This window comes from Ranitomeya variabilis, chromosome 4 (assembly GCF_051348905.1).
Source record: "Ranitomeya variabilis isolate aRanVar5 chromosome 4, aRanVar5.hap1, whole genome shotgun sequence".
NCBI classification, from domain to species: Eukaryota; Metazoa; Chordata; class Amphibia; order Anura; family Dendrobatidae; genus Ranitomeya; species Ranitomeya variabilis.
Genome location: NC_135235.1, coordinates 712,113,899 through 712,129,797, shown reverse-complemented (window position 1 = coordinate 712,129,797; position 15,899 = coordinate 712,113,899). Strand labels below are relative to the sequence as shown.

Here is a 15,899-nt window from a genome sequence, read left to right as displayed (position 1 = left end):
CTATAAGATGCTCCATACAGACACTTGCCCCATATACTGTAGTGCCCTACAAACGTTAATTATGGCCCCATACAGACACTTGCCCCATATAGTGCTGCACAAACGTTATGGCCCCCATATAGTGCTGCACAAACATTATGGCCCCATATAGTGCTGCACAAACGTTATGGCCCCATATAGTGCTGCACAAACGTTATGGCCCCATATAGTGCTGCACAAACGTTATGGCCCCATATAGTGCTGCACAAACGTTATGGCCCCATATAGTGCTGCACAAACGTTATGGCCCCATATAGTGCTGCACAAACGTTATGGCCCCATATAGTGCTGCACAAACGTTATGGCCCCATATAGTGCTGCACAAAACATTATGGCCCCATATAGTGCTGCACAAACATTATGGCCCCATATAGTGCTGCACAAACATTATGGCCCCATATAGTGCTGTACAAACATTATGGCCCCATACAGATATTTGCCCCATTTGCTGCGATAAAAAAAAAATAAAAAATCACATGCTCACCTCTCCGTCGCTCAGGACCCCGGCACTTTCAATAGTCACCCGCACCTCGTTCCGGCGCCACTCCATGTTCAGCACAGACGTTCAGCAGAGGGCGCACACTAACTACATCACCGTGCCCTCTGACCTGAGCGTCACTGCTGAAGACAGAGCGGCGCCCGGAACGAGGAAAGGTGACTATCGCACAGCGCTGCGCTCCCCTCCCCGTATACTCACCTGGTCCTGGAGCTGTGCAGTCCCTGCTTCCCCGGCGCCGCAGCTTCTAACTGTACTGAGCGGTCACCGTTACCGCCCATTACAGTCATGAATATGCGGCTTCACCCCCATGGGAGGTGGAGCCGCATATTCATTTACTGTAATGAGCGGTACCATGTGACCGCTCAGTACAGGAAGAAGCTGAAGCTGCTGCTGCCAGCGCCGGGGAAGCCAGGGACCGCGCCTGGACTAGGTGAGTATTTTTAGACAGCCCCCGCTCCCCCTCCCCTGCCGACCTCTGGGTATGACTCGAGTATAAGCAGAGAGGGGGACTTTCAGCTCAAAAAAGTGGGCTGAAAATCTCGGCTTATACTCCAGTATATACGGTAATAAATAAACGACCCATGGCCATATCAAGTAGAAAGGAACTTGATATGGCCATGGGTCGTTTATTTATTAATTATAATCATTGGTATGGTTGTGCAGTGATGGAGCCTTGTAGTCCTTGGGCAACTTGTACCGCCACATAGCGCTTCACTTCCCCTCATTGTTATCGATTAATCTGTCCTCTGTTTTGATATATGTTTTATTGGTTTCTAAATAAACTTATACATTTTATGGGAGCATTTAACTGCATTTTTTGTGATGTTTATATATGGAGTTTTGGCACTTTTCCTGATTATAGTCCTGACATGCATGCAGGTGACATTCACAGTAAATTTTCTTCTGATAGAATATTGATTATATATTCGTACATGTAAAATGTTTGTGACTACTCTATTAACGCTCTCCTATAAGAAGGAAGAAACTGTTTAGGAAATCCCTTCCTTCTTTCTCCTGCTTTATTGAGTAGGTCGTCAAGAACCTTTCCAAACAGGAACTCACTCTGGCACGGGATTGTACATAGTCTGGATTTTGACTGTGCATCCCCCTTCCATCCTTTCAGCCAGAGGGCTCGACGAGCCCCGTTGACCAGGCCTGTTGATCTTGCTGCCAGACGGAAAGAATCCGCTGAAGCGTCCGCTAAAAATGCCACAGCACTTCTGATCAGTGGAACTGTCTGGAGAATTTTTTCTCTTGTGATCTTGCTTTTTACCTGTTGCTCCAGCTGGTCTATCCAACTAATAGTGACCTAGCTGTGCATGTGCCTGATATGGCCGGTTTAAAGGCTCCCGTGATCGTCTCCCAAGATCTTTTAAGGAGAGCTGCAGTCTTACGATCTAGTGGATCTAGTAAGATTCCTGCATCTTCTACCGGAAGGGAAGATTGCTTTGAGGTGGATGCTACCGCTGCATCTACCTTAGGGACTTTAGACCACACTGCTAATTCCTCATCACTAAAAGGGTAACGCCTTTTGGAAGATGATGGGAGAAACCCTTTGCCCTGTTTGTCCCATTCTTTTTTGACAAGGTCTTTAATAGCGGAAATGACTGGAAATGCACGCCGTTTTTTCTGGCGTAGTCCTGCAAACATGATGTCCTGAACCGACCTGACCTCCTTAGTATCTGGACACCCCATAGTGTTCCTAACGGATTTTATAAGGTTGTCTATACTGTCGACTGGAAAACTTGCTCCGCCTTCATCCTCAGAAGAGCTGGGAGATGATCCTGAGGTATTGAAGGATCAGATTAAGCCCTCTTCAGACTCTGAACTGGAAACGGGAGAAAGGCGCTTACTTCCATGTTTCTTTAGGGATTTTGATCCCAGAGACTGGATCTCCTGCCTTATTATGGCTCTGATATTTGTGGTCGTAACAGCCGCCTCATCCTGTAAGGTCTGATCTATACAGCTTTGACACAACCTTTTAAGATACGTGTCGGGCAGGGGTTGCATACACAGGGCACACTCCTTATACTTAGATTTATTGGTCTTCTTAGCCTAAGGGGAGAGGCAGAGAAGGAAGGGATCAGCTTATAGGTAGAGGATCATAAACACTCACCCAGTGAAGCTATCATCTTCATCATCATCATACCGGTTTTGGAGGTGGAGACACTGTGTGGGGTCTGAGTAGATCTGCATCTCTACTCCTCGTTTTACTTCTCATGTGAGTGTCAGATCCTTCCATGGAACGACCACTCCTTTTTGCCGATGATTTTGAGCCCTTAGCGCTGATTTTGACAGCGCTATCTTGCTCCACCGCTGGTGGATGCTCATCATGCGCCGGGGACAGCATACTGAGCGAATAGCTCTGTGCCCCGGCCTGCCATTTGAATCGCGCGGTCATCTGCAGCACGCCGCCCGCCGCGAACCGGAAGTGCTCCGACCACTTCCGGTTCAATGTAGCAGCATGGACTTACCCGCACGACGCAGCCTCCGCCGCCTTCTAGCACTGCACTCCACCGCTGGTAACTGGAAGATCGGCCCCACACACACGCCTCCTCCATAGGCCGGGCTTTGTTGTCCGGAACCTGCCGAATGGTGAACAGACGAGGGGGGAGGCTGCATGCAGTGGCTCCCCCACCGCTACTACTGATGCCGCAGCCCCTGCTGTCATCGAGAGGACCACACAGGCGGGTGCACAGGCTCAGGTAATCTGGAGGTGCTCCAACCACCTCCATCTGTAGGAATCCAGGGATTTCCGATAGGAACAGGAAACCAACTGAGGAGGAGAGGGGGACGGCCCTTTTTATCTCTGTAGGTTTCCTGTTCCTATGGGCGGGTCCCTCTCTCAAGTGGGTGCTGTCGTGGCGAGGGGTAAAATTGAAAATTCAGTATAAAAGGGAAACTGTTAGGGTATGTGTCCACGTTCAGGATTGCATCAGGATTTGGTCAGGATTTTACATCAGTATTTGTAAGCCAAAACCAGGAGTGGAACAGATAGAGGAAAAGTATAATAGAAACATATGCACCACTTCTGCATTTATCACCCACTCCTGGTTTTGGCTTACAAATACTGATGTAAAATCCTGACCAAATCCTGATGCAATCCTGAACGTGGACACATACCCTTACAGTACAGAAATTCACACTAGGCCCTCACTGCACATTTAATGTTGTCGATCATAAAAGCAAAGTTTGTCCAGAAAGACTGGACCTGGTCTTGTGGGGACCATATGAGCACATTCAGCAGCACAGAAGGGGAAGAAGGTAGATTCATCCAATAAGATAACAGGTTATAGGAAGCCAACAGCATCATTACTCTCCAATTTCTCTTACAGGCCCATCATAGTATTTTTCTTCAAGTGATTTTCTAACTTGTCAGCACATTCTACGTACACTGTCATTTGAGTTTACAGATCTGGGCAGGTTATGACCATCGTCTCCTAATTTCAGGGTGTAGGTTGGCCCTCCAGGCTATATATTCTATAGAAAAGGGCTTTTAAAGTCCAAAGTCATTTGAACACTTTTGGGTGGAGGAGAATGTTGTGGTCTAGAGGCAAAATGGTGATCACACGATTGTGATCCAGCCAGACTACACCACCGATAAAGCAGCCACAGACAGTGGCTGAGAAGAATCTGTGACTTCTCTGCATTTAGTGGTTACTACTCACCTGGGTAGTCATATGTAGGAATCTCCTCTTTACACCACTCGTCATCACCCCTCACATACGTCTCTGTAGTTTTAATACGGGTCAGATCTTCACACTGAAACAAATATTGTAAAAGTCACAGACAGATGGAGAAGTCACATCTATGATCAGCTCTAATCCTGCCATCTCCACCGTTCTCATTACAAACTGGATAAACCGGATTACTTACCAGTAATTGTATTTTATGGAGTCCACGATAGCACCCACTGAGAGAGGGGATCCACCCCCAGGAACAAGAAGCCTACAGATAAAAAGGGGTGGTCCCCCTCCCCTCCTCAGTTGGATTACAGAGTACAAGACGAACCGCCAAGAAAACATTAGAACATCGTCATAAAAACTACTCAATATGTATAAACATATACTTCAACGTATACTACCATCACCCGAGTGAAATACATACACATCTCTATTATGTGCGACTAAGGGAGGGAAGTGGGTTCTGTCGTGGACTCCATAAAATACAATTACCGGTAAGTAATCCTTTTTTATTCTCGCCATGACAGCACCCACTGAGAGACTTACAGAGAACCATCATCTGGGAGGGACCACCGTATTGAGGACAGGTCTCCCGAAAACAAATTCAGATGACAAATTGAGTCTATAGTGGCTGTAAAAGATAGATGGTGAAGACCATGTTGCAGCATTACATATCAGATCAATCGAGATGTCCGCCTTCTTAGCCCAGGAGAATGCCATAGCCCGTGCCGAATGTGCCCTTATTCCATCCGGAGGACCTTCACCCTTTGCTGAGTAAAGGCCCCGTCTCACATAGCGAGATCGCTGCTGAGTCACAAGTTTTGTGACGCAACAGCGACCTCCATAGCGATCTCGCTATGTGTGACACGTACCAGCGATCAGGCCCCTGCTGTGAGATCGCTGGTCGTGTCGGAATGGCCTGGACCTTTTTTCGGTCGTTGAGGCCCCGCTGACATCGCTGAATCGGTGTGTGTGACACCGATCCAGCGATGTCTTCACTGGTAACCAGGGTAAACATCGGGTTACTAAGCGCAGGGCCGCGCTTAGTAACCCGATGTTTACCCTGGTTACCAGCGTAAATGTAAAAAAAAAAAAAAAACAGTACATACTCACCATCTGATGTCCGTCAGGTCCCTTGCCGTCTGCTTCCTGCTCTCACTGACTGCTGGCCGTACAGTGAGAAGTGAGAGCACAGCAGTGACGTCACCGCTGCGCTCTGCTCTCACTGTACGGCCGGATCTCAGTCAGAGCAGGAAGCAGACGGCAAGGGACCTGGACACCGAAAGGCGAGTATGTACTGTTTGTTTTTTTTGGTAACCAGGGTAAACATCGGGTTACTAAGCGCGGCCCTGCGCTTAGTAACCCGATGTTTACCCTGGTTACCCGGGTGCTGCAGGGGGACTTCGGCATCGTTGAAGACAGTTTCAACGATGCCGAAGTCGTTCCCCTGATCGTTGGTCGCTGGAGAGAGCTGTCTGTGTGACAGCTCCCCAGCGACCACACAGCGACTTACCAACGATCACGGCCAGGTCGTATCGCTGGTCGTGATCGTTGGTAAATCGCTTAGTGAGACGGGGCCTTAAGCCAGACAGATTGTATCTGTGATCCAACGTGATAAAGTGCTCCTTGTGACTCCAAACCCTTTCCTGTGGCTCTGAAAAGACACAAACAGAGCCGTACTCTGCCTTCAGGGATATTTAATATGTACTTTAATGATATGTACTTTCATGCGACAAGACAGAAGACGGACCTATCAGGTGCATCAAGGACCAGATTCAGGTCCTAGGGAGGCAAGCGAGCAATGTGTACAGAGTCGCTACGCTCACACGCTGAAATAAACCGTGCAACCCATCTATCTCCTGCAATATTACGACTAAATAGGGCTCCCAAAAGCTGATATCTGATCCTTTAATGTGTTAACTGAAAAACCCAGCTCCCAACCCTCGAAAATTGCAGCAACTGGAACCTCACTAGAGAAAGGCCCAGTATGAAAATTAAGGAACTTCCTCCACACTGTACTGTATATCTTGGTCGTGGATTCTTTCCTACTGTGCAGACTGGTACTAATCAGGTTGTCAGAAAACCCCCTTAATTTCAACAACTGCCTCAAGTTCCACGCCGTCAAGTGGAGACCTCTCACCCAAGGATGACAGAATGGACTGCAAGACAGCAGGCCCGGATCTGATGGGAAGATCCAGGGGTCAGATATGGACATGGCTCTGAGCCATGAAAACCAAGGTCTCTTGGGCCAGAAAGGAGCGAAGAGAATTACCCTTTCTCTCTCGTCCCTGATCTTCCTGATGACTTGTGGAAGCACCATCATTGGAGGAAACACATAGGCCAGACTGAAGCGACAAGGGAACTGGAGGGAGTCGACCAACTCCGGCTGATCTGCTCTGTCCAGGGAGGCAAATCTTTGGACCTTTCTGTTGTCCCTGGTAGAAGCTGAGGAAGCCGCTTTAAGATTTTCCACTCCCCTGATGTGAAGGGCTGAGAGGGACAAGAGATGGGCTTCGGCCAGATCGAGAACATCCACCACAGTAGACATCAGCAATTTTGATCAAGTTCTGCCTTGCCAATTTACGTATGCAACTGACATGGTATTGTCCGACAAACCCCTCACATACGTACCCCGCAGCTGTGGGAGAAAGCGATGTAAAGCATGACTGACTGCCTTTAATTCGTTTAGATTTGAGGAGTCAACAGCCTCCTCTATGGAACTCTGCCCCTGGGCCAGGTTATCGTCCATATGAGCTCCACATCCATCAGGGCTAGCATTCGTAGTAACTATCCTGGACGGTTTCACTACCCATGGAATCCCCTTCCCTCCTGGTCTCCCGGGACCTCCACCAGGACATGCTTAGATAATAGACATAAAACCTCCAACTCAAGAGCCTCCTGTTGTGCCGGGGATCTAAGAGAGGTGATGACAAAGGAATCTGAGGGGATTCGACAAAACTCTAGTTTCAACCCTGATGTTACTAAGCCCAGGGTCCAGGGATTAGAAGTGATCTCCCGCCATCTGTGGCAAAACATTTTTAACCTGCCGCCCACAGGAGGTCAGGGTGAATGGAATTTATTACTCTTCCTGGGAGAGGATCCGCTAAAATGGGCACCTTTTTGTTTGGTCTCCTTTGTCTCCCAGCGATCTCGGTTTTCATAAGGCCACCTTCTACCGAATGGTCACTTTCTGAAGGCCCTCCTGTAGGACCGAACAGACTGTTTAGGGAACCCCTTCTTTCTCTTTCCCGCCTTGGTGAGGATCTAATCGAGCACACTGCCAAACAGGAACTCACCTTGGCATGGAATTGTGCACAATTTAGATATTGTACAATTTTATCCAGAACAGGTACAATTTTTGTACATGTTCTGGATATAGCCGGTCTAAAGGCTCTGGTGCAGGACTCCCATGATCTTTTAAGTAATGTCTCTGCTTTGCAGTCTAGAGCAATGTTTCTCAACTCCAGTCCTCAAGACCCACCAACAGGTCATGTTTTCAGGATTTACTTAAGGCCCCGTCTCACATAGCGAGATCGCTAGCGAGATCGCTGCTGAGTCACTAGTTTTGTGACGCAACAGCGACCTCAGTAGCGATCTCGCTATGTGTGACACGTACCAGCGATCAGGCCCCTGCTGCGAGATCGCTGGTCGTGTCGGAATGGCCTGGACCTTTTTTTGGTCGTTGAGGTCCCGCTGACATCGCTAAATCGGTGTGTGACACCGATCCAGCGATGTCTTCACTGGTAACCAGGGTAAACATCGGGTTACTAAGCGCAGGGCCGCGCTTAGTAACCCGATGTTTACCCTGGTTACCAGCGTAAATGTAAAAAAAAAAAAAACAACAGTACATACTCACATTCTGATGTCCGTCAGGTCCCTTGCCGTCTGCTTCCTGCTCTGACTGAGATCCGGCCGTACAGTGAGAAGTGAGAGCACAGCAGTGACGTCACCGCTGCGCTCTGCTCTCACTGTACGGCGGCTCAGTCAGAGCAGGAAGCAGACGGCAAGGGACCTGACGGACACCGAAAGGCGAGTATGTACTGTTTGTTTTTTTGGTAACCAGGGTAAACATCGGGTTACTAAGCGCGGCCCTGCGCTTAGTAACCCGATGTTTACCCTGGTTACCCGGGTGCTGCAGGGGGACTTCGGCATCGTTGAAGACAGTTTCAACGATGCCGAAGTCGTTCCCCTGATCGTTGGTCGCTGGAGAGAGCTGTCTGTGTGACAGCTCCCCAGCGACCACACAGCGACTTACCAACGATCACGGCCAGGTCGTATCGCTGGTCGTGATCGTTGGTAAATCGCTATGTGAGACGGGGCCTTTAGTGTTGCACAGGTGATAATTTCATTACCTGCTCAAGCATTAATTCCATCAACTGGGCAATACTAAGGAAATCCTGAAAACATGACCTGTTGGTGGGTCTTGAGGATTGGAGTTGAGAAACACTTGTCTAGAGGGTCAGATAGGACCACAGAATCTTCTACAGGCAGGACAAAATGTCTAGAAGTCGAGGCCACTGTGGAGTCCACCTTGGACCAAGCTGTCCGGTCATCTTCCTCAAAGGGACAACGGGATACCTCCTCCTGGAAGATGAAGGGAGGAACCCTCGCGCTGTCCCTGCTTGCTCCATTCCATCCTGACCAAATCCTTCACCACACCAATAACCGGGAAAGCTCGTCTCTTTTTCTGCGAGAGACCTGCAAACATAATTTCCTTTGTAGATCTAACCTCTTTCACCTCTAAAAGCCCCATGGTATTTCTAACTATTTCTAACTGATTTCACCAGGTTATCCATACTCTCTATGGGAAAAAAAAAAAAGATAGCCCTTCTTCACCAGATGACAATGAATCAGAAGCACCAGAGAATCCAGCCTGGTCACTACTGGAAGCAGAACTGGAGACAGGGGTAACACTCCTTGCTTTAGACTTATGTTTCTTATGCCTGTTTGAACATCCTAAGGACTGAAGTTCCTCTCTTATCATTAATCATATATCAGCGGATCTAACTGAGGACTCCTCCTCTAAAGTCTGGCGGATACAACTCTGACACAGTGTTTTAAGATAGAGGTCAGGAAGGGGTTGTGAGCACAAGGCACATTCTTTGTGCTTGGCTTTTTTAGTTTTCTTAGCCTGATAGGGAGGTACACAGAAAGAAGGTGAGTCAGCTTAGTAGGCAGAGTTATGTAACACTCACCCAGTGAAGCTGTGATGTGGTACCGGTTCTGGAAGCGGAGGCACAGCATGAGTTCTAGATGGTACAGCTTACTCCGTACACTCTTGTTAGTGGAGTTGCCCTCTTGGGAGCGCCCACTGCTGTTATTGGGATTGCTGTCCGGCTGCACTTCCACCACCTGTGGGTGCACCTCAGATTCTCCTGGAGAGGACATCTTTGGGACACATTGGCAGCAGGAGGCCGCCGGATCTTATACTTACAGCCAGTCCATCTCCGGAACAAGCCTCCCCGGACCCCTGGAAGTGAACCCAAGCAATTTCAGTTCAGTAATGTTGAATGGCCCGTGAGCATGCATGGGCCTAAACCCGGAAGCACTGCCTGATGGAAGAGAAGGGCAGCCGATGCACGCATCCCGCTCCACAAGATGAGTGCCGGTCTGGTCCTACTGCACCGCGTGAGCCAGGACAGCCTCTTCCGGATCCTGGCCTCACATCATCCACCATCAAACGAGGGTGAAGACTGACAGGCAGGGATCTCCAGACGCTGCTTCTGGTGCCGCAGCCCCTGCCGTTCCCCAGACACCGCACAGGTGGCAGGCAAAGGCCAAGGTAATCTTTCCTGTGCAGGTTCCCGCAGGAACAAGAAACCAACTGAGGAATTGAGCCCCTTTTCATCTGTAGGTTTCCTGTTACTGGGGGATGGATCCCTTCTCTCAGTGGGTGCGGTCAACGATAATGAAAAAAAACAACAAAAAACATAATGGTGGATAAAACAAAACTGAGCACAAAACCTTCACAGTTGTCTACACATCATAGGGGAGATCTCATGACACCTCTCTATCTACCTGATGATCCTGAGGAACATTGGGATCTTCTTGTTTACAGTCCTGTGGAAGAAGAGGATGGGGACATCTCTCTGGTGTTGTCCTCCTACTGGATAGATCTGGAAGAAACACATACAGGGACTGAATTTATTCTTTACATACAGATAATTATAGGCCGTCTGTACTTAGTTCAGTCCATTACCTGGTGATTTAAGGGGCTGGGGAACCTCCATCATGATGTCCTTGTACAGATCTTTGTGTCCTTCTAAATACTCCCACTCCTCCATTGAGAAATAGACGGAGACATCCTGACACCTTATAGGAACCTGACACACACAATGACACCGTCATCCCCCCGATCCCTTCATAGCGTTACTGTATAATGTCCCAGCATTCCCAGCAGTATCACCTCTCCAGTCAGCAGCTCAATCATCTTGTAGGTGAGTTCCAGGATCTTCTGGTCATTGATGTTCTCATGTATCAGGGGGTGAGGTTGAGGCCCCGTGATTGGGCTTAGGGGTCTTCCCCGTCCCTCAGACACAGGGTCCTGACAGCGCTCACTAGAGGTCTTCTTCACTACTGTGTAATCCTGGTTATGGAGAGACACATTAATAAATCTCACTACAGACATTTCCAGAGTCCTCACCTCTCCAGTTCTGTCCATCTGTTATTCCCATAGATAAGAATGATGTAATGTGACGTCATCGGAATCTCTCACCTCTCCAGTAAGCCGGAAGAGGATCTCTAGGGTGAGGTGTAATATCCTCTCCACCATCTTGTCTCTGTCCATATCCATCTTTGATGGGTAAATCACCAAAATTCTCTTCTATAGTAGATCTTCAGAGGATCGGATATTGTAGAGACCTGAATGAGAAAAAGATGAGCCGATGTAACATCATAAAAATCCTGGCGATAATAAGGGGAAACACATAAAAAGATAAAACTTGTAGATGTTGTACTCTCTAGTCTTGTATGGACTGGAACGCAAGTTGAATTGCTGACTAAGACATCTCCTCCATGCTCCCAATCACTGCCTATGTTACTCACTGCTTTGGTGACTGATTGGCTGTAAGAATCATAACTTCGTTAGGACTGAGCAGAAAATAGAGAGACTGGCGGGGACCCAAGCAGCAATGGTATATTTGCTATTTTACAGTGTTTAGTTTTCTTCTTTCCATCTACTAATAAAACCTATATATTTAGGCCACAGACAACAAGCAGTTTCTCCCTCGGAGTCGGCAGCTGAATACGTTCCTCATAGACTCATCTTCCATAACGCTAATTCTCGTCTCATTTACCGACCCTGGAATCGGCATTAGTAATACTGCAGGAGATATTCATTACATGTGACAGGAGAAATAACGACTTCATGGTGAGGACGACATCATCTTCTACTGCGGCTCTAGGAACAGATTTGTCCAGAGTCGGTCACTGACTCCATCCCCACCGGCCTCTATATGAAGGTTTCCCGACAACACTGTGTGGAGGCCCCGTACTATGAGAGTAATGTTTCCTTGGTTCCCGTCTTTCATAGTCGTTTGTATCTATCAGCGAAAAGGAACAAAACCATTGTGATTCTTATAAGGAGACAACACAAACCCCCTAAATATAACATTTTACAACAACCCCAAAATCTGCGACTCTTCAAGGTAAATCGCTATCTTATCATTGGATTAGAGCTGATACTATGAAGCTAAAGACACTAAACAGACTTTGTGTCACCTCCATAAAGGGGCACTTTCCCGTGTTTGTCAGAACTGTCCGACCTCCACCCGCAGAGCCGCACTCCACATAGAGAATAATGGAGCCTCCAGCACCGACCTCCACCCGCAGAGCCGCACTCCACATAGAGAATAATGGGGCCTCCAGCACCGACCTCCACCCGCAGAGCCGCACTCCACATAGAGAATAATGGAGCCTCCAGCACCGACCTCCACCTGCAGAGCCGCACTCCACATAGAGAATAATGGAGCCTCCAGCACCGACCTCCACCCGCAGAGCCGCACTCCACATAGAGAATAATGGAGCCTCCAGCACCGACCTCCACCCGCAGAGCCGCACTCCACATAGAGAATAATGGAGCCTCCAGCACCTACCTCCACCTGCAGAGCCGCACTCCACGTAGAGAATAATGGAGCCTCCAGCACCGTCCTCCACCCGCAGAGCCGCACTCCACATAGAGAATAATGGAGCCTCCAGCACCGACCTCCACCCGCAGAGCCGCACTCCACATAGAGAATAATGGGGCCTCCAGCACCGACCTCCACCCGCAGAACCGCACTCCACCTATATGGTAAAGGTAAATGCTAGAGTGTATGGGCTCCTTCCAGGTGTGACGTCATTTCCGGGGGCGTGTCCTATCGGGAGGGGGGCGTGTTCTCCAAGGCGGCAAAGGAAAGCAGCATGGTTGAGCCTAGAGTGTATGGGCTCCTTCCTGGTATATATTATTGTAGATACAGACTGTACGGGCTCCTGTCAGGTATATATTACTGTAGATACAGACTGTACGGGCTCCTGTCAGGTATATATTACTGTAGATATAGACTGTACGGGCTCCTGTCAGGTATATATTATTGTAGATACAGACTGTACGGGCTCCTGTCAGGTATAGATTATTGTAGATATAGACTGTACAGGCTCCTGTCAGGTATATATTATTGTAGATATAGACTGTACGGGCTCCTGTCAGGTATATATTATTGTAGATATAGACTGTACGGGCTCCTGTCAGGTATATATTATTGTAGATACAGACTGTACGGGCTCCTGTCAGGTATATATTATTGTAGATACAGACTGTACGGGCTCCTGTCAGGTATATATTATTGTAGACACTAGACTGTACGGGCTCCTGTCAGGTATAGATTATTGTAGATATAGACTGTACGGGCTCCTGTCAGGTATATATTATTGTAGATATAGACTGTACAGGCTCCTGTCAGGTATATATTATTGTAGATATAGACGGTACAGGCCCCTGTCAGGTATATATTATTGTAGATATAGACTGTGCGGGCTCCTGTCAGGTATATATTATTGTAGATATAGACTGTACAGGCTCCTGTCAGGTATATATTATTGTAGATATAGACGGTACAGGCCCCTGTCAGGTATATATTATTGTAGATATAGACTGTATGGGCTCCTGTCAGGTATATATTATTGTAGATATAGACTGTACAGGCTCCTGTCAGGTATATATTATTGTAGATATAGACGGTACAGGCTCCTGTCAGGTATATATTATTGTAGATATAGACGGTACAGGCCCCTGTCAGGTATATATTATTGTAGATATAGACTGTGCGGGCTCCTGTCAGGTATATATTATTGTAGATATAGACTGTACAGGCTCCTGTCAGGTATATATTATTGTAGATATAGACGGTACAGGCCCCTGTCAGGTATATATTATTGTAGATATAGACTGTATGGGCTCCTGTCAGGTATATATTATTGTAGATATAGACTGTACAGGCTCCTGTCAGGTATATATTATTGTAGATATAGACGGTACAGGCCCCTGTCAGGTATATATTATTGTAGATATAGACTGTGCGGGCTCCTGTCAGGTATATATTATTGTAGATACAGACTGTACAGGCTCCTGTCAGGTATATATTATTGTAGATACAGACTGTACGGGCTCCTGTCAGGTATATATTATTGTAGATATAGACTGTACAGGCTCCTGTCAGGTATATATTATTGTAGATATAGACGGTACAGGCCCCTGTCAGGTATATATTATTGTAGATATAGACTGTGCGGGCTCCTGTCAGGTATATATTATTGTAGATACAGACTGTACAGGCTCCTGTCAGGTATATATTATTGTAGATACAGACTGTACAGGCTCCTGTCAGGTATATATTATTGTAGATATAGACTGTACAGGCTCCTGTCAGGTATATATTATTGTAGATATAGACTGTACGGGCTCCTGTCAGGTATATATTATTGTAGATACAGACTGTACGGGCTCCTGTCAGGTATATATTATTGTAGCTATAGACTGTACAGGCTCCTGTCAGGTATATATTATTGTAGATATAGACTGTACGGGCTCCTGTCAGGTATATATTATTGTAGATACAGACTGTACGGGCTCCTGTCAGGTATATATTATTGTAGATACAGACTGTACGGGCTCCTGTCAGGTATATATTATTGTAGATACAGACTGTATGGGCTCCTGTCAGGTATATATTATTGTAGATACAGACTGTACAGGCTCCTGTCAGGTATAGATTATTGTAGATACAGACTGTACAGGCTCCTGTCAGGTATATATTATTGTAGATATAGACTGTACAGGCTCCTGTCAGGTATATATTATTGTAGATATAGACGGTACAGGCCCCTGTCAGGTATATATTATTGTAGATATAGACTGTACGGGCTCCTGTCAGGTATATATTATTGTAGATACAGACTGTACGGGCTCCTGTCAGGTATAGATTATTGTAGATATAGACTGTACAGGCTCCTGTCAGGTATATATTATTGTAGATATAGACTGTACGGGCTCCTGTCAGGTATATATTATTGTAGATACAGACTGTACGGGCTCCTGTCAGGTATATATTATTGTAGATACAGACTGTACGGGCTCCTGTCAGGTATATATTATTGTAGATACAGACTGTACGGGCTCCTGTCAGGTATATATTATTGTAGACACTAGACTGTACGGGCTCCTGTCAGGTATAGATTATTGTAGATATAGACTGTACAGGCTCCTGTCAGGTATATATTATTGTAGATATAGACTGTACAGGCTCCTGTCAGGTATATATTATTGTAGATATAGACGGTACAGGCCCCTGTCAGGTATATATTATTGTAGATATAGACTGTGCGGGCTCCTGTCAGGTATATATTATTGTAGATACAGACTGTACAGGCTCCTGTCAGGTATATATTATTGTAGATACAGACTGTACGGGCTCCTGTCAGGTATATATTATTGTAGATATAGACTGTACAGGCTCCTGTCAGGTATATATTATTGTAGATATAGACGGTACAGGCCCCTGTCAGGTATATATTATTGTAGATATAGACTGTGCGGGCTCCTGTCAGGTATATATTATTGTAGATACAGACTGTACAGGCTCCTGTCAGGTATATATTATTGTAGATACAGACTGTACAGGCTCCTGTCAGGTATATATTATTGTAGATATAGACTGTACAGGCTCCTGTCAGGTATATATTATTGTAGATATAGACTGTACGGGCTCCTGTCAGGTATATATTATTGTAGATACAGACTGTACGGGCTCCTGTCAGGTATATATTATTGTAGCTATAGACTGTACAGGCTCCTGTCAGGTATATATTATTGTAGATATAGACTGTACGGGCTCCTGTCAGGTATATATTATTGTAGATACAGACTGTACGGGCTCCTGTCAGGTATATATTATTGTAGATACAGACTGTACGGGCTCCTGTCAGGTATATATTATTGTAGATACAGACTGTATGGGCTCCTGTCAGGTATATATTATTGTAGATACAGACTGTACAGGCTCCTGTCAGGTATAGATTATTGTAGATACAGACTGTACAGGCTCCTGTCAGGTATATATTATTGTAGATATAGACTGTACAGGCTCCTGTCAGGTATATATTATTGTAGATATAGACGGTACAGGCCCCTGTCAGGTATATAT

At 46.7% G+C, this 15,899-nt stretch overlaps 1 protein-coding gene across 4 annotated transcripts in view; it reads right to left on the bottom strand.

Moving 5' to 3' along the window:
- The window catches only part of LOC143766554 (uncharacterized), a 31,310-nt gene extending 18,732 nt beyond the window's left edge, over positions 1-12,578 (bottom strand). For 3 of the 4 annotated variants that reach the window (XM_077254332.1, XM_077254335.1, XM_077254333.1), the window contains exons 1-7: positions 11,941-12,116; positions 11,563-11,762; positions 10,937-11,082; positions 10,628-10,807; positions 10,421-10,544; positions 10,240-10,337; positions 4,207-4,300 (exon numbers count right to left, since the gene is read on the bottom strand). In XM_077254332.1, coding sequence (XP_077110447.1) covers positions 4,207-4,300; positions 10,240-10,337; positions 10,421-10,544; positions 10,628-10,807; positions 10,937-11,014 — 574 coding nt within the window. In that variant the 5' untranslated portion in view covers positions 11,015-11,082; positions 11,563-11,762; positions 11,941-12,116. Of the gene's footprint in view, positions 1-4,206; positions 4,301-10,239; positions 10,338-10,420; positions 10,545-10,627; positions 10,808-10,936; positions 11,083-11,562; positions 11,763-11,940; positions 12,117-12,479 lie in introns of those variants that run through there. The other variant, XM_077254334.1, reaches the window with a different exon arrangement.
- Positions 12,579-15,899: the final 3,321 nt, after the last annotated feature.